Source organism: Squalius cephalus, assembly GCF_949319135.1.
Source record: "Squalius cephalus genome assembly, chromosome: 8".
Classification (NCBI taxonomy): domain Eukaryota; kingdom Metazoa; phylum Chordata; class Actinopteri; order Cypriniformes; family Leuciscidae; genus Squalius; species Squalius cephalus.
In genome coordinates this window covers 43,289,566-43,309,193 of record NC_137129.1, presented here as the reverse complement: position 1 = coordinate 43,309,193, position 19,628 = coordinate 43,289,566, and the positions used below count along the sequence as shown (strand labels likewise).

The following is a 19,628-nucleotide window of genomic DNA, read 5'->3' as shown; positions in this document are numbered from 1 at the left end:
TGCAACATACGCACAGCTCAGAGTCGGGGAACAAACCTTCAAATCCCAGCATCTGGACAATGCACTCAATCCCGAATGGCATGAAATGTATGAGGCCATTGTTCATGAGGCGGCTGGTCAGAACCTAGAGGTGGAAGTGTTTATAGGAGGTGGTGTGGCGCAATGGATAAGACACATGCCTTTGGTGTGAGAGACCCGGGTTCGAATCCACTGTGAGACACCAATGTGTCCCTGAGCAAGACACTTAACCCCTAGTTGCTCCAGAGGCGTGCGACCTCTGACATATATAGCAATTGTAAGTCGCTTTGGATAAAAGCGTCAGCTAAATGAATAAATGTAAATGTAAGTGTTTGATACAGATTCTGATCGAGATCATTCCCTGGGCAGGACCGTACTAAACTTGGGGATTGTGAAGGAATCTAAAATAGTTGATGAGTGGTTCACTTTGAAGGACAACCCTACAGGACGGGTTCACCTCAGACTGGAGTGGCTGACACTAGAAGCCAACCAAGGAAAGAGAAATACAAGTGTGGGGAGTAAAACAGCAGAGCCATCTTGGCCGTGAATATGGACCAGGCTGAGGCACTTCCTATGAGAGAAGGTAATGGGGATCCCAACCCGATTGCTCAAATCTCAGTGCAGGATGTTACTCGTGACAGCCAGATTTGCTGGAATACCGTGAAGCCTAAGTGGCAGAACGTGTTCACTTTCTTCATCAGTGCCCCAAGCGAACAGAACATTAGTGTACAGGTGAAGGATAATGACCATGTTCAGGTTTTGGGAAGTCTGTCCATTCCTGTGTCCAATCTTCTCAAGAGTCCAGATCGGACTTCAGATCAGTGGTTTAATCTTGAAAACTCCGGCTCAAACAGCTGCATCCACATCAGAACAGTGCTCAGGTTTCTCTGTTTGGATAAAGCTGCAGTAAAAAGAGAATGAAAAAAGTGGCCCTCCTTCAAAGAGCTCTGCCTCGCGTCCACAGAAGATCACGCCCCATTCCAGCTTCACAACTGAGGCAAACGCAAGCAGCGATGAAAGGGCCCTCGCACCCGTGTGAAGACTAAAATTTAATCTTTTAATATAATTTCATTATTTTATTATTAAATATTAGTAGTGCAAAGTGCCTATGCAAATAAAAAATTCATGGAGAGGGAGAGACGATCTAAAGCGTTATTTTACTAAACGATCTAAAACTTTATTTTACTAAACAAGACAAATTATGCCGTTTGCAATAACAGGGTTTTTCCTGCATTGACATTTTTCTAGCAGCCGCCAAAGTGAATTTTGTCCTGCCAAAGTCTTATTTGATCGGCGAGTAATGTAGATGAACTGCAGCTGTTGTGACGGCACATGTTTAAAGGGTACATAACATGCACAGTTTCACCTAATCTCATGTTAATCTTGAGTACCTATAGAGTAGTAGTGCATCCTTAATATCTCAAAAAAGTGTTTAGTTTTATTATATTTAGAAAAGAAAAATACAGCTTTCCGATTCTCTCCGGAAAAAGCCGAGGTCCTGGAGGCGGAGCTATAGAGTCAAGCGGTAGTGCATGATTTCCAGCAAAAGACAGAAATCTGATCCAGTTGTACTTACATGAATGGGGTCTTTTATCACTGGGACCGCTCCACGTTTTAATAGCAAACGATTTGCAAATCCAGCGTCGACCTGAGCCTTGTTAATAAAACATTCGTCACTGAAATGGCCAGAACACACAACCGCACTTCCTACACTCCGTTGCTGCCCCGGAAAAACAAACTGCATCCACTGTTCCTGTAACACTGGGTTCTTTGGAAAGCTGGACACGGTAAGCTTTCCCTCACATCCAAAAACACACTTTTTTGGAGACATTCTTGAACAAATCCTATGCAGCGCTGCCGATGATTTCCTGTTGAAGCGCGTTGATGTGCGCGGTCTCGCTCTCCTCTAGTCGACGTGCTCGCGGGCGAGCTTTTCCGAGAGAAATGCTCATATAAGGAGTTCCACTCTGATCTACGTCATTAGATCCACGATCTAAAAAAACCCAGCCGAAACTTGTACCAACCCGGAAGTAAGATTTTCAGCATAGAAATTCTCCGTTATTCGTCCAAAATATTTTTTTTAAACTTTGCCCATGTTTAGCATGAGAATCCATCTCTTTAACACTGTAAACAACTCTGAATACATGAAACACCATTGTACCCCCCCTTTAACTGAAAGAACGAGAGAGAGAGAGAGAGAGAGAGAGAGAGAGAGAGAGAGAGAGAGAGAGAGAGAGAGAGAGAGAGAGAGGGGGGGGTCGCTCGCGCGCACTCTTCGGAGCCAGGCGAAAGTGTAAACAAGACTTCACCGTCTCCAAACTAAGCGCTGTCTTGCTCTCTCTCCCTCGCACATAATCAAAATACATCGACACGATGGTAAAAGGTCGACACGATGTGCTAAAATACGTTGCCTTATCTTCTCTGAAAAGCGTTCTGCACATTCAGCTGACATAAAAATCACACTTTAAATAAATGAAAAAACCTATCCAGTGATGTAATGTTTTCTGTTGACACAAACCTTGTGGGATGTCCATGTCCTTCTGCTGGGATAATCATACAACGCGTATGACACGTCCAATTCGCCAACTAATGACTCATTTAAACCGATTCATTTTAATGAATGGTTAAAACAACTGATCTTTCCAACATTGAACTCAGGAGACGTCTGAATCAACAACAAGGGGAAAAGAAAATGGTGGCTGCGTTAGAAACAGGTATGATGCATTTAAGGGAAATGATAAATAAAAAGATAAAGCAGTGAAATTCAAAACATCACCACATAACACAAGAAAAAATATATAGATATGACCAGGATGACAGTAAAGGTTTGCTCCAAACAAATTAAATGTAACCTTCTTATAACCCTTATTTATATAGATTTATATTTCCTATTTAGTTTATCACTATTATTAATTGTTTCTCTCTTTTTGTGACCCATTTAGATTCAAGCTAATACATTTAATTGACCCTTACAAAACCATTCACATCAGCCGCGACGCGAATTTGCGACGTCTGTGACGTTCAGAGCTTCAACATTCCAAAACTTTTGCGCCGACAGCTGAGAAAACACGGACACTTCATCATCATCATCGTCATCCAGTGAGGACGAGCTTTTCATTTTCTTTAAAAGACAGAAAATAAGGTTTTGGGTGCACCCAATCTTACAGAACAGAGAGTCTGAAGGGCTCTGTAGTCTGAATGCTAATGTGCACAGTTTTTTTTGCATCTTCAACTAAACACAGTGCGTTTTGTAATGTCACTACACATTACATGTAACACACAAAGTAAGTTAAAATCATTCGACTAGAAACTGTAGATATCACACAAAGAATGTATAGTATACTAAAAGCAGCCCTAAATAGTCTCACTACATTTTGTAACATGTTCAAAGTAAACACGGTCTCTGTCTCTATCTTTGACGATAATAGTGTTAGGTTTCTATCCCAAATGTAGTTTAGCCTGCTAGCCTACACAGCACAGGACTACACAACGACTAAAACTATCACACAACACACTCACAGTCGTGATAACCGAGTTGGTTGGCAATGCTACGCCACACATTGTCTTTCAAATCGTTATCCTTGTAGCTTGTGATTGGCTGAAGCCTTTTCTGTCGCCGCAAAAGTAAAAAAATAAAAAAATAAAAAATAATCGACATAGAAGCGGAAAAAATAAAAGTAGTTTTTCGCCGCAGCACATGCGTTCGGTGTGGAAGCGATCATTACACAAACAGCTGATCAAAAAATAAAACCATCGCGCGCGTCAAAATCGCGTCCAGTGTGAAAGGGCCTTTATACAAATTGTTTCTAATTGGCTTATTTAATGTACCGTATTTTCTGCACTATAAGGCGCACTTAAAAGCCTTTCATTTTCTCAAAAAACGACAGTGCGCCTTATAATCCGGAGCGCCTTATATATGGATCAATTGGTTAATTGGTTGATCCATACTGGTTGTACACGGCGCTCTGTCAAAATGTTTCAGTATGAAAATAATAAAATGTTTCAGTACGACTGGTAAACTACAAAGCCACACCGCTTGCAGCATTACGGCTACCGTTTGAACAACGTTACCATGGGAGTGAACGGGGTTGTCAGAACGATTAATAAAGTTTGACTTTATCTGACTGTTTTGTTGACATTCCCTTTAGCACAGCTCCATCTAGTGGATGCATAACGCAAACCCAGTCAAACGTTTGACTGCAGTATCTTCTATTCTATGCACCTTATAATCCGGTGCGCCCTATATATGAAAACAGTTCTAAAATAGGCCATTCATTGAAGGTGCGCCTTATAATCCGGTGCGCCTTATAGTGCGAAAAATACGGTAATGAATCATTTTTTAATTCGAATACAATTCTTCCAAAAGACAACCCTTTAAAAATACCCTTTTTACTCTCATTCTCTATAAATAAATAAATAAAAAGAAAATTAAATTAACAAAAACATGTGCACAATCCTACCGTTCATTCCTTGATTCACAAAGCTCGGTCCTTATATGGGCATGGCTCGCCAGTTCCTGCTCGCAATAGTTTTTTTCCGATGTGAAGCAGGGACAATACACATCTACAAAATCTTCTTCAGGAATCCTCCAGTGTCCAGGAAATGTGCAGCATCCGACTCAGAAAATGAGGAAAAATGGATAAGAAAAAAAAAAAAAAAAAAAAAAAAAGGGGGAAAGGGAAAAGAAAGAAAAGACCCAACCTTGCAAAAGACAGCCCAAAAATACAATTAGCCTAGACATTCTTTCAAAAACATACATCATTACAGCAGTTAGTCTGCATATAAACAACATTCAACATTTTTGACTTCATGCTCATCTAACTCAGAGCCGTTTCTCAAATGGCGCGCTTAGGCCTCGTCATCTGCGTCATGATCCGCCATTAACTCTCAGCTCGAATACACGACGACAACTATTAAAATAACAACTGTTAACTGCTCAAAGTAACTTTTAACTCTGAAACATTAGTTATTCAACACATTCACGCAATATGCTTACCATTATAAAACAGATTAACTCTTATGCGTCTTTTACATACCACTGCATATAACATCAGCATTTGAACACCATCAAACATTTATACAACAACAACAACAAAAACCTCAGTAATAGAGAATTTAATAATTTCACTTACCAAGAAAACTTCATAATTGAAAAATTGAGTTTTCAGAAAGGCAAAACTCCCAACTTTAGGCCTGTGTTTTCTCTGTAGTATTCGTGTAATCACACATTCACCCGTAATCGTTGACTGATGAAATTCAATCCACACTTTTATTTAAAAGTCTCTCTGTTGTTTCTCTTATACAACTGTTAGTTTGTTCGGTCTAATTCTATTATTTCTTCTCCTCTTTTTAGGATCGCACAGCTTCTCTATCTCGCGAGGAGTGTTGCATCATCTGTGTCCTGGCTCCTCCCCCACTCGTCTAATTGGACCAATCTTCATCTTATTAAATTGAATAACTTTTCTAAATTAGTTTTATGGTTTTAATTTATGCATTTTCTTATTTTCTCTTCGCAGATATTAATAAAATAACTGTTTTATATATTCATGAGTGTTAGTCTTTTTCTTTCTTTTCTTACATCAACAGGATTGATTAGGTTACACTTTACAATAAGGCTCCATTTATAACATTATGGAGCTCATAATATGACAAAACGATTTGAATTTGAATTGTGTAAATTTGAATTATTTGCAAGTGTAATCTAACAAAATTGAATTTTAGGTGGTAGTTTAAATAGTTTCTGAATTTGATTTTTTTTTTAATTAATATTGAACATTTGAAATTTAACAAATTGAAATGTTTTTATGGCTGAATTTTATAGACATGTATTTTCAAACAGCTAGTTTTTTTGTTCTGAATTCGTATACTGCAATTCAGTTAAACAAAATACAGATTCAAGTTTTCAAGATGAAGATAACTTCAAATTCAGTTTTCTAAAATTCAAGTTCAAAAATTCAGATCTTACAGAAAGTAGGTCACAGGTCATCCACAGGGAAGAGAAAGGATCTCAGATAAGTCGAACAGAGCATTTGCACTGCAGTGGTTTTCTGCCGCAAACGCGGTGGTGGTTCAAGAGAATCCGTGTATCTTTCGTTCAGTCGTTTTTTTATTTAATATTAAGAGTAGAAAAATGAGAAAACAGCTTGAGTATTAGATTTCTAATATTCTAGTAATAATAGTCCGCTGCAGCAGCTGCACGGAGCTTACCGCGTGTATTGCAACTATAGGCTACATTTCATTTTCTCATCAAACATCTAGACTAACGAATGGCTCGGTAGTGACTCAGGCATATATAATGCAACGTTATAACGTTAAATAATCTAAATGTTAACTTTCAAAAGTAGGCGCGCCAAGAAGGCTATTCTCTGTATTTTGGTTCATTTTTGGTGAGCGCCAGAAAGATCTAAAGAGACCGAGACGCGCTAAAGCAGCTCATCATGTTGTTTTATTTATTTTTCAATGACATGATATTTTTATAGTAATTTTGAATGTACACAAATAAAAATATACATTTTACTGTTTCGAATTTTGTCATATTATCTGTATGACTATAAATAACAGCAGTGGAACAAATCCAATGGTGTGTTCACACCAAATGCGAATTTCATTATTGGCGCGAGTAGATTACATACAAAGTCAATGCAAAGACGCGAATCGGCGCGAATTGTTGCCGGGCGGTGCGAATGACGCGAATTGAGCGACGCGTTTCCTGAATTGAAAAGTTTAAAAAATTGAACTCGAGCGGAAAATTCGCATGACGCTTAGTTGCGCAAGCCAATCAACGAAGAGCTCATTGAAACGTCACCGGTTTCGTCCGTTCCCTCAGGTTCCCTCACTGGATGTCCTCCGTTTTTGGATCTTCCACAACAAATACAAAGCAGCAATACGTCTTATTCTAGACATGACGGAAACGTACGGCAGAAATAAAGTGTTGTTGTTGTTGTTGATACTCTTTTTGGCGGGATATTTATTCGCTAGTGACACGGACGCGCGAATGGATTAAAATGTGCAAGCGTCTAACTAGACGCGATAGACGCGAATTTGACGCTCTATTCGCATTTGGTGTGAACACACCACAAGAGATGGCGCTCGCGCATCGCGCTCATAGACTGTAAAAAATATTCAGTATAAATATGAACATCCTTGGATGTTAAACTTGATGGAACTCCAGATAATTTCTCACTAGCTCTGCTGATGTTTTGAACACACTATAAAAAATAATGGCAATCACTTAGCAATATGTTTTGTGACATAATATTACATTGTCATCTGTTGTGTGGATATGATTGTATGCATGTTTACAGGTTCTGTTACCTTTTGTCCAGTCGCATCCTGATTTCCCACTGCAAACACAACCCTGAGAGGAAAACACAAGGAAAACAACACCATGACTGCATGAAAACATTTACAATAACAATAAGGAGGGACTCTCATTCTTGCTCACTGAGAAGAATAGAAGGCCACCAAAAAGAAAAGAAAAGATAACGACTGGTTCTTGGCCTGTATTAATCATTGTAATTTAATATTTATTGTGGAGATTACTGTTACTATGTTTATTATGACTACTATCATTTGTTATTGTTATTTGTACTAATAATGGGTTTTCCGTTTAAAGCAACAAAGTGTTAGACCAATCTAAATAGAGTGAGCCTCAACCTCTGATTACTGGATATCATTATTATTACTAAGTAAGTGTACGTGGGAAACCACGGCATGATTAGCTATATAAGTTACCATTAGATGAAGTTAAATTGGTCAGCTTATTTCTATTGTAATGGTCGTGATGATGCAGTGTTTTGAAATCGCCCATCACTAAAGCCTAAATAAGACTGATTCAGAACTTCAGCAAGTTTTCATGTTTTAAATATAAATGCCTGTGTGTTTTTGTGTTATTATACCAATAGCTGTGTTTCTGCGTGTGGGAAACTAAACCTGTTAGAGATGCTGAGGAAATGAGTCGACGTGTTTATAGTCCATTGAACTGAATCACCCATTTTAATGTGATTATGATTATGCAGATGATCTTTAATTACTGAATATCTAAAGCGTGTTGTTTATGTTTGACGTTGACGGATCATTGTCACTATTACACTGAAATAATTTATTAAAGCAAAGATTCATATTAGAGTTTGATGTTTCTTATTGGAGATTTTTCATCATGTAAAAGATTGTTTCGTGTTGTAAAAAGCTTATTCGGAGGAAATATTCTCATCAGTGTTGTATCAGCTTTTACATAGGCCTACCTATAGGCTATCTGCATATGTATTGTGATATTTACCCCAGGGCAGATTTAATCCTTTATAATGCCGGGACACACTTAACAACTGAATCATTCTGAGACTGACTGAACACACTCACAGATGCAGCAGATTTTAAACACCCTGACATCATGATTTAAACAGCAAACTGATGGTAGCCTAAACTGTGACTAAAGTTTCAATATCATCTACAGAATCAGGGAAAACTGGAGAACACATGATGACAAAACTGACACTGAACGACCTATCAAGTAAAACAGGAGTCACTGAGAGCTTTACAGAGAGAGTTTGTTTCTCAGCTCTTCCGGCTGTCGTCTATATGGGATTCAGTGTTTGAGCTTCGGCTGTTTCTGGCTCTTATCAAGATACACCAATGTCTGAAAGCATAAAACATCATTTACACCGAAGGGTTCCAATGAAATAAACTATACAAATAACACTTGTAATTTGATTTCAGAGGATCTGTCAATATATCTGCAATATATATTTATTTTACAACACACATGAACATTTGCACTGCATTATACATCAATTATTTTTTTAATTTTTTTTTTACACTGTAAAAAATGTTATGTGCTATTTACTTAAATAAAAATTATGGTAACAATATTGTACATGATATTTAATAAAAAAAAATTTAAAGCTTGATTTCTTTAATGGAATCTACCTGCATAAATCGTTATTTAGTCTATGACAATGAATTTAATATTTTTAGTGAAATAAGCTTTTTTATTTTAACTTTAACTATGCAGTTTAGTGAATGGAAATGAAATGTTTATATTTGACTATATTGTACATTTAATACACTATATGCTGCTAGCATCACAACTATTTTGTTACTACATTATTAGCACAATTATCAATGAACAAAGCAAGGTGTTCCATTTTATTGTAATACGCAGTTATTCACAACCATAAGCCCTACTCTTCTGCACAATGGTAACGATCAAAACTTTTACATAATAGAAATTCTTTCAAATGTCAAACATAACTGAACATTAAACAGTAACAGATGTTTCCCTGTACTCAAAAACACATGAAATAACACTTAATTTCATGGATTAAGACAATGGATTTACTCTCCATTTCCAGCCATGTGCAAAGCATGCTAGGAACAAACAATGCCATCACTAAATAAAACTGCAAAATTAAGCGAATTCTCTTAAAATAAATAGGTAGCCCTTCTTCCTTAATTTTATCAGGTTTATCAGTTCCTCAATTCAAGCCACAGAACAGTGTATGTTTCCTTAAAAACCAAATTAGGAAAATGTATCTTTTCATATTTTTTTATACAACACTGAACCACAATTTTATAAATATAAATAAAATATACACAATATTTTAAATTTAAATGAAAATGATAAGACTCATGATTAATTTTTTACAACTCTGGCTCTATAAAGCAACATGAAGGACACAAAGACCAACGTCTGCCAATCAAAAGTCAAGTTTCAAGTTTCAAGTTTCAAGTCTGCCAATCAAAAGTCAAAAGTCAAGGGCAACACAACACAGCTAACACTTCCACATAACAACATGTTTGCACAGAGTGGTTTGATTCAGTAAATCTAAGTGGAGATGAACAACTGAACTGATATAGAGACTGTCATTCAGTGCTTTCATTTGCTCTGGGAAGTGGACACACTTGTGGTTTAAAGAGTCTCTGGTGTAATGATACAGTTCAAACGTCGACATGTTTTAAACTCTGAACAAGACGAATGAAGGAATGACTTTTCTGCTGGGTTGTGGATTGAGCAGTCATGAGACTCATTCTAACAGCTGATCTGAGATCTGGGCTGCGTTCAGACCCGACAAAACGTTGCACAACGTTTTTTAAACAGAAACGGTGATGCGTTGAACACACTGTTCTGATGATGCAAGAGTTGCAACTATGGCAGCTGAGAAGGCCATTCTTTGTGTTCTTTGTGAAGAATTTTCGGAGCCTGATGAAGTCGGTATAAATATGTGTTGAATACTACAAAATATGCCCGATTTTACAGTTAGTGCACTTGCCGCCCAGAACAAAAGACAACATCCCAATCGAGTGAAGGGATTGCTGAAACTGAAGCACACATCTTACCTAATTCAGACTAAAACACATCTATTTAGCCTCACATACGGACTTTATTTGTAGTTCATACTGTTTTAATACCCTGTATTTTCTTTCTCATTTTTAGGAAAAGCACTTAATTACCATTGTTTATTTCTATACCAAATGTCATACACTTGCAATGAAGCTAAAAATATAAACAACAACATATCCTATATTTTTACAATAAAACTTACGACAAACATGTCTGTTGTTGCGTATACCGAGCTGCATCCAACACATTTGTAAATTATTTTCCTTGAACCCATTGTGCGAGTTCACTTTAATACCGCGTGCTTTATATACATGTTGCTGCTGATTGGACTGCAGTTCTGACACACCCACCAAACAAGAGAAAACGTACTGTATCTCAAACCCCGGTGCACACCGTTTCCAGGAAACATGACGTTCAACCCGGAAACCGTAGCAAAACGTTGCGCACCGTTTTGAACTTGAACGTGCCCAAGATTTCACCGTATGTCATATCACATAATCATGGACCTGTCAGGGTAACAGGCATTCCTTCAAATTAGAAGTATTTCATATGCAATAGATTAAATGAAACAATCATAAAATCTTTACAGTCACTGAACACCATGCAATATAATGTAGATCTTCCAACAGCTCAATCTGCTCAGAAAGAATGACCAGTAGAGGACAATAATAACCAGTTTGACTCCACCTTTAGTAGGAAGTGACATATTTCCATACTTCTAAATCACTCATCTGTGTGGAATATACTTCAGTTTTGATTTAGCTGTGGTTTACACGTTTGGACACCAGAACAAAAGACTCATTCAGAACTTTTGACTCTGCATTGAGCTGAACTTAGTTTGATCCACCCAGTTTACGAACAACAGACACAATGGAGAAAGTCTTTTTCTTTTGTGTATTTTCTTGTTGGATTATGCAAATCACATCCAGTGGTAAATATATTCTATTTCAAACATTCATGAAATTAACATATCAATCTCAAATACAATAGCTATTTACAGTCTAAAAGGATGTGATTTTTAAATGTCTCTCCAGATTTGTCAGTACGAGGATCTTCTGATGTGAGAGTTCGGATGGGAGAAGACATCACTCTGAACTGCAGAATGAGAAACAGAGATGAAGTCGCCTGGTATCATCTCAGATCTGAAGAGCTCGTTCTGCTGATTTCTGCTGAGAAGGACAAAAACTGGAGAAATCTCCTGATCAACTACAATCAGAACCGAACTCGTCTGGAAATAACAGCAGACAGATCGATCACCAGAGTCTCTTTAACTATTACTGGAGTAACAGAATCAGATTCAGGACTTTATTTCTGTGGACTAAAGTCTGACGCTCCAGAGATGCACTTCGACAAACCCATCAGACTGGAGATTGAAGGTACCAGATTTCAGTTTTCACATCATATGGTTAATTAAGATCTTACCATTTTAGGTTACATTTTGTCAGTATGTATAGATACAGATATATATACAGATATCAGAGAAAGTTTTTAAATCACAAACACACTGCTAATCAAAAGTTTGGACACACTGAATTATTGTTTTTTTTTCTTGATTGAAAAATGCTAAAGGCCCTGATATGTCATTATGCACCATTTATATTGATCCGGCGATTCAAAAGTGGGGTTGGAGGTACCGGATAAAAAAAAATGTACACTGTCACTAATACACTGCCTCTGACTAAAAAAACCTAATCAACGATGTGTCTTTTTAGTCAGAGAAGCTACACGTACTAGGCAGTGTAAATTGTTTTTTGATGTTTGGGAAGCGGGTTTTAAGTCGAGCTGCCACCCCACTCTTGACATCTGACACAAACATCACTGTTTTTGAGAGGAAGGCCTCGTCTAAGTTGGCATGATCTAAGGCATCCAACAGTTTGCAGACACAGGGCCCTATTTTAACGATCTGAAACACAAGTATCAAGCGCAAAATGCAAGTAACTTTGTGGGCGGATCTAACGCAAATCTAAAATGTGTTGGTCTGAAGACGCTTCATTACTCATAGGTGTGGTTTGGGCGTAACGTGAAATAAACCAATCAGAGCGACATCTCACATTCCCTTTAAGAGCAGGCGCGCTTGTTCCATGGCGGATTGCTATTATAACGGCGGATTTGCCAGGAGCGGTTCACAGCCGAGGAGACCGACGTTCTCGTCAGGGCCGTAAAACACAGAGAAGTGACATTGGGGATGGAGAAACACACCCAAATTAGCTTCGGTTAAACAGGCGTATGATAATTTGGGTAAATGTGTAAGCTAGATTTATGCCTATTTTTTCACATCTTCATGGACACAATAATGATTTCCCTCGTGTGATATATTTTTTCTTGTAATTATGTATGGTTTGCAAAAATGTCAATTGCTGCGCATGTGCTCTTAAAATAGCATGTGAACGCGCCACTGACTTTAGACGAGGTTTCTCCTGGTCTGTGGCGGAATTGTTTTCTGGAACTGCAAAATAGCACCAGGGAACGTTTGCGCTGGAACACGCCTCCTCTTTTCGCTGAACCGCCCCCGGGAGCGCAAGTTCATTCCCTAATTTACCGACGTGCGTCTGTGGAGGGAAAAGTCCGCTGTGCGTCAGATGCAAATAGAAAGATACATGCATCTGTGTACAAAGTCAATTGCGCTGGGTGCAAGATAGGGCCCAATGCCTTCTGCGCCAAAATCATCTAACTCCACAAAATCAAAGTATATGTTCTCGGGCGATTCCATCTCTGGCAACTGCATTCGTAAATACATGATAAATGCAAGATGCTGTTGTATATGAGAACATGGAGAATCCTCCTCATATCAGGACCAGTCATTTCCTGACAGTCTATTTCAAAGCCGTGAGCTGGCCTGTGACGCTTGGCCTTGAAAGAGGTGTAAGTCTTTGCACCTGGTCGCTTTGGATATTGATTACTGCGTTTACCAATATATTTTCATTTGCTTTATCACAAATATTTGATGCCATTACACGTGCTTTAGTACTCCCATGCTCAAAAACCTTTTTCCTTAAAGGAGCTGTATGTAGGATTGTGGCCAAAACTGGTACTGCAATCACTTTAAAAATACTATAGAGCGGTGTATCCCCTCCCCCTCCCCCCTGACTCGAGGTTGCCAGATAAGCTGAATTCAGCAGAAACGTAGGCTGCTTCAATGAGCTTCCGACGAGACGTACACAGTAAGTTTTTTTCTGTTAATTATGTTTATGCATCATGAGAGATATTTTGATAAGTAATTATGTATTTAAAAAATGTACTAATTGTCATTAGTTAAATATAATCGTAAAGATTTATGCTCGTATGTGACAGTATCGTAAAGATGTATGCTCGTATTTGACAGTATAATCGTAAAGATGTAACGTTATGCTCGTATGTGACAGACAGAACGGTAGCTGTAAGTCTAACTTGTAACGTTATGTATCTGTCATTAATGTAAGTACAAGCACAAGCCTCACTATGTGTAATACAGCTATTCATTTAGCTGATGCTATAAGTGAAAGTGACCAGCTGTATTTTTTTACTTACCCTGCAGCACGCGTCCATAACACGCTAAAATATGTGATGTGAAATACAGGTCAACTTGCAGCATGTGTAACTTAGTCCACGATATATACGTGAAGAACGAATGTCGAATCATTTTTTCTGAGGTTTACCTAGTTAGGCTTCTGTCTCAATTACATTTCAAATTGCCATAATGGGCGTGCTAATGTTGTTTTCCTCAGCGTCTCAGCATAATGACAGAGAAACGGGCTCCTATGCATTGCTAATGTTAGCATACGTCCATGTGAGCTAATGTTACGTTACTTTGCACGAACATGCATAACTTTGTTCGACTGTCATGAATATATGATATGTGCATTGACATCAAGTACAAGTTAGCCAAGCACAAGTTAGATGAATCTTACCTGTCCAGGAGAAAATTAGCTACGTTGGCGTCTGTGTTCAAATTCTTCTCCGTTTTCAGCCGTCTCCATCTTTCAAAAGCATCTCCTATACAAATTCTGGTTTTATTTCGGACTTTGTCACGACGAATTTCTGAATTATAACGAGGTCTTTTTGATTTAGTAACGTTAGACATTTTTATCCGACTAGAGTTAGGGTAGGTTAGAGCAAAGCTGGCAACCCGGATCCCGAAACACTTACTGACTTCGTGATTGGTAGATAGGTGGAGGGAGGCGCGTCAGGCCAAAACACAAAATGACAACATCAACATCAGTTGAGGGCTGCAAGTCCACTTTTTAAATGACAATATCCTACCCATACTACTGTTGTCAGTGATATACTGTAAGTATTTGAAATTAACATGATTTCTTAATGTCTAGTGACACATCAGGGCCATTTTATGATTAATTGAAATAGATTTCTTACATACAGCTCCTTTAAGGCTCTTTGCTTTTTTCTTAAATCGGGCACAGACTGATGACCCAGTGATCCCACTTTTTTACAAATGGCACAGCCTAGTCCAGTTTTGTCCATTGTAAGCCAGGGACAACTTTTTTTTTCCTCTGTAAACCGAGCATCCGTCCAGATTTGCCCAGTTTGAGTGTCCCCGACAAATGTACCTGCTTTGTCGCCATCACAATCTCTCGCAGATTCAAAGTGCCCATCAGCCGTCTCGTCGTCATCTTCATCTCCTTCCCCGTGTGGGTCATCGTCATCCCCGCTAACGACAGGTGTGCATTAGCAGCATTAATGGTAGGCGTACTAGTACTACTGCTGTGTCCACCGTGGTCTCCACATTCTTGATCGGCAGAAACGATTTTTGCTTGTTTGGGATCTGACTGGTCAGCGTATCTGAAAAAGTTAAGCAAACTTTGTTGTCTTTTTGACATTTTTCCCCTGAGTGAAACGAGGGGAATAGCAATCTCAACCAGCACAACAAGCACATGTGTCACTTGAAAATTCACCTCAAAACGCATCGAAAATGCAAACACAAGATTTTTGTGGAACTTCAATGGGGAATAAAGACTAACAAGACAGATAACAACATTGAACACTACACAAATAGTCATTTAATTTTTTTCATTTAGGCGGTTCATTTTACACATTAGGTGCCGAATCCAATAAAAAAAAGGTTCCGGATCCATCGTCGGAGGTGCAGGAACATGTTCCGGCGTGTTCCGGCTCAAATGAAGCCCTGGACAGAATAGTGGGAGAAAAGCTCTTCTTAATCCATTTTCCCATACAACTAACAACTAAAACAGTTTTTCTGTGTGTGTTTGATCATTTTTACAGGCCTTTTTGTAACAGAAGAGCCAAAAGACATCACAGGTAACATGATGATCGTTATCTTGGATGTTCATTTTTCACAGTGACTGGAGATCCAGCACTAAATCTAAGTTATGAGTTAATACTGTCTGTTTGTATGAATGTGAGTAACTCTTGTGTCTCTGTAGATGAGGTGACGGTGACAGAGCGTGTGTTGATGTTCGGTGGTGTTGGACTGGCTGTGTTTGTGTTTTTTCTGACTACAGTCATTGCAGGAGGAATCATTTACCGTCGCGGTTGGCAGAAAGGATGGAGAGCAGCGAAACATGGAGCTCTGATGGACCAAAGATCAGCTGAATGACATCTATTTCTGCTTTATTTTACAATCTAACTCAATATAAGCCTGTCCCTGAGCTTCGCATTGCCAGTTATATCAGAACTGCTATAGTTGTCACATATTAAAACAGCAAATTGTGCCTCAGATGTTTTTTCCTGTTGGCCTGATTTCACTTCCACTTCAGAGAAACTGAGATGATGTGGTAAACCTAGCCAGTTTTATAAACAGCAAACCAGTCATTAATGGTGTGGTGATAATTCAGGTTTGTGTGGTTATTTGTGCTTGACAATAATATTCAGTTAAATATCAAATCACTTCTTTAATGCAATGTTTATTAGTTCAGCATATATCAACAATATTCAAAGATTAGAGTTCAAGTGGTATGATTTACATAACTGCAGTTTTTACATGTAAAGAGTGAGCTCAAAAAGAACAGCAAACATATACTTGAATATCATTATGTTGTTTATCTTTAGACATTATGGGCCCTATTTTAACGATCTGAAACGCAAGTATCAAGCGCAAAACGCAAGTAACTTTGTGAGTGGGTCTCGGGCGCTGTTGCTATTATACCGGCGGGATAAATGACTCTAATAAATCTAAAATGGGTTGGTCTGAAGACGCTTCATTACTCATAGGTGTGGTTTGGGGGTAACGTGAAATAAACCAATCAGAGCGACATCTCACATTCCCTTTAAGAGCAGGCGCGCTTGTTCCATGGCGGATTGCTATTATAACGGCAGATTTGCCAGGAGTGGTTCACAGTCGAGGAGACCGACGTTCTCGTCAGGGCCGTAAAACACAGAGAAGTGACATTGGGGATGGAGAAACACACCCAAATTAGCTTCGGTTAAACAGGCGTATGATAATTTGGGTAAATGTGTAAGCTAGATGTATACTTTTATAATAAACTATCTATCTATCTATCTATCTATCTACAGTATCTATCTATCGTAATAATGTATGATTTGCAAAAATGGAAACAGCTACTTCTGTGTAGATTAGAGAATCAAAGTGTATGCGCGTTGTACACACGCTACATTGATTATGGCCAAGCATGCGCCCTTAAAATAGCATATGAATAACATGCGCAACGCGCCACTGACTTTAGACTAGGTTTTTTCGGTCAGTGGAGGAACTGTTTTCTGAAACTGCAAAATAGCACCAGGGAATGTTTGCGCCGGAACACGCCTCTTCTTTGCGCTCCTCCTTCTTCTCCTCCTCCTCCTTCAACCGCCCCCGGGAGCACAAGTGTATTTCTTAGTTTACCGACGTGCGTCTGTGGAGGGAAAAGTTCGCAGGGCGGGTGCAAAATAGGAATGATACATGCGTCGGTGTACAAATTCAATTGCGCTGGGTGAGAGATAGGACCCTATATATTTATCTATGAGCTTTAACTCTGTTTTCAAGAGAAAATATAAATGCAAACTATTTTCTGGCAATTCATGATTAAATAAAAATGTCAACATGTCTTAAATGATAAATGTATTACTGAGAGATCTGATCAAATAAACAGCAAAATAATAATTATTTGTTTTTGTGTGCATTTTCTGGCAGAAAAACCTGATCATTACCAAAGCTAAACCTGTTCAAACACGACTGTATATATTCTGCCATGACAATTTAGAGAAGAGAAATGGTTTCACATCAATGTTGTGCAAAGCACAGTAATGGTTTCCTGACTGATTTCATAATGATTATGCACAGAAAACCACAAAATATGTGGTGAGGGTGGCACAATCTGACTAGACAACTCAAAAGAGCAAATAAACAAATAAGCTATGCAAATTAACCAAAGCTAATAAAATAAAAAACAGTACTTTAACCGTATTTTAAATAACTGAAAAAAGGAGAAGAGAATAATCTTCATTCTCCCTTAAAGGAGTCATGAACCACTTAAAAAAAAAAAAAAAAAAAAATTATATATATATATATATATATATATATAATGTTCTCTGAGGTCCAATTATAATGTGATCAAGATTTTTACATCAAAAACATCCTACTTTAGAAAATAATAGGCTATGTAGCATTGTGAGAGGGTCTGTCACAGAGGCAAGGTGTGTGCCAAAGGTGGTTACAGCATGGGGACTACAAACCAAGATGGCCACCTGGTCCTGGACTACAGTTCCCAGGTTCCTCAGTGGTTGGGACACAGCGGTCGCGAGTTAAGGAGAAAAGCTGATAATGATCTGAGAACAGAGAGATCTCTGTTAGAGAGCATACAGAGAAGCTGGAAGAGTTCTTTGGTTAAAATGTTTTGGAGTTTTGAGTTGATTATTAAAAAGAAACCAGTGACTTGATCTCTGCCTGGACTGGATTTGTGAAGCAACACACACTTTGGTGATACCCTACCTCTCACGCGTACACACACAGCTCTCCGTTGCACTAATAAATATTGTTATATTGTGTAGGCTATATACATATTACGCAAGCAGTAAAGAGAGCCACATGACTATTTCCAGCTTTCCCTCCACACACACACACACACACACACACACACACACACACACACACACACACACACACACACACACACACACGTCCACAAATTAAATAAAGTATTGATTTGATACCATACTTGCGATCTATTGTGTCTTTAAGGATCTAATGCAGTACAAATCGACTGTCTCTTTCCTGTACACACACTTATATGCACGTATCACACACACAATTGACATTTTATAGACGAGAATAGGGGTTCATTAAAAAGATAATTAAGAATACACGGAAAGATTTGTGGACAAAGGTCTCTTCGGCCAGGCAGGGGCGAGAACACATCGGCAAAATCTGCCTGCAATGTAGCCACGTCAGCGAGCTGGGAGGGTGAGAGGTGATCTCCCCCTGGGGCCAGCGTGAAGGATGATTTTATTGTGTTCCTCTCCGGCTCGAGATCTTCCTGTCCGCTCACCACCGTCGCCAGCATCACTGACTCCACCTCACTCCATTTTTTGAGGAGATTGAGATGATAAACCTGATGTGCCACATTCCTGTCTGTTCGAACCACCTCATAATTGAGATCTCCAACACACCGTGTGACCTCAAAGGGTCCTTGCCACTTTGTGAGCAATTTAGAGCTAGGAGTGGGGAGCAATACAAGCACTTTATCTCCCGGTGCAAATTCACGCAGTTTAGTTCCCCTGTTGTACAGCCGGCTTTGTTTGTCCTGGGCCTGTAACAAATTCTCCAGAGAGAGCCGCCCCAACGTGTGGAGTTTTGTTTTCAGGTCCAGTACGTACTGAATTTCGTTTTTGCTGTTCGAAGGTACCTCCTCCCAAGTCTCTCTAAGGACGTCCAACACCCTGCAGGGTTGGCACCCGTAGAGAAGCTCGAAATAGGAAAACCCTGTGGAGGCTTGTGGGACCTTGCGCACAGCAAACAAGAGGGGTTCTAACCATTTGTCCATTTGAATAGTTCGTGAAATAAACGCTGTGCCTTGACCGGGAGATTAACTGAAACAGTGCGCTCGCTACGCTCTTCGCGGAAATATAGCGTAGCGGCACTGCCTCTGGGTATCGCGTTGCATAATCCACCAGAACTAATGCAAAGCGATGCCCTCGTGCTGATCGTTCTAATGGCCCGATGAGGTCCATGCCAATTCGTTCGAAGGGGACCTGCGTAAGAGGGAGAGGGCTCAATGGTGCTTTTGGAGTGGCCGGTGGATTTACCAACTGAGATTCCCGACAAGACGCGCACAACCTGCGTACGTTCTCGTGAATGCCCGGCCAAAAAAATCGGGTCATT

General features: G+C 39.1%; 1 protein-coding gene and 1 long non-coding RNA gene across 2 annotated transcripts in view; one reads left to right on the top strand and one right to left on the bottom strand.

Moving 5' to 3' along the window:
* The window catches only part of LOC307163780, a 274,817-nt gene extending 260,322 nt beyond the window's left edge, over positions 1-14,495 (bottom strand). Inside the window, exon 1 of the long non-coding RNA XR_013822137.1 lies at positions 14,245-14,495. This is a non-coding gene — a long non-coding RNA (uncharacterized lncRNA). The remainder of the gene's footprint in view (positions 1-14,244) is intronic.
* On the top strand, positions 11,102-17,401 carry LOC307163757 (uncharacterized protein). Its single transcript, XM_079879989.1, has 4 exons — positions 11,102-11,288; positions 11,392-11,733; positions 15,575-15,610; positions 15,736-17,401. Exons 1-4 carry the CDS (start codon positions 11,228-11,230, stop codon positions 15,906-15,908), a joined length of 612 nt encoding a protein of 203 aa, XP_079736115.1. The 5' UTR covers positions 11,102-11,227; the 3' UTR covers positions 15,909-17,401.
* The last annotated feature ends 2,227 nt before the right edge of the window (positions 17,402-19,628 follow it).

Excerpts from the sequence above, each read along its gene's own strand:
- LOC307163757 (XM_079879989.1), top strand. The coding sequence starts at position 11,228 with ATGGAGAAAGTCTTTTTCTTTTGTGTATTTTCTTGTTGGATTATGCAA. Across the intron at positions 11,289-11,391 it reads TATGCAAATCACATCCAGTG|ATTTGTCAGTACGAGGATCT; the intron begins GTAAATATATTC and ends ATGTCTCTCCAG. Across the intron at positions 15,611-15,735 it reads AGAGCCAAAAGACATCACAG|ATGAGGTGACGGTGACAGAG; the intron begins GTAACATGATGA and ends GTGTCTCTGTAG.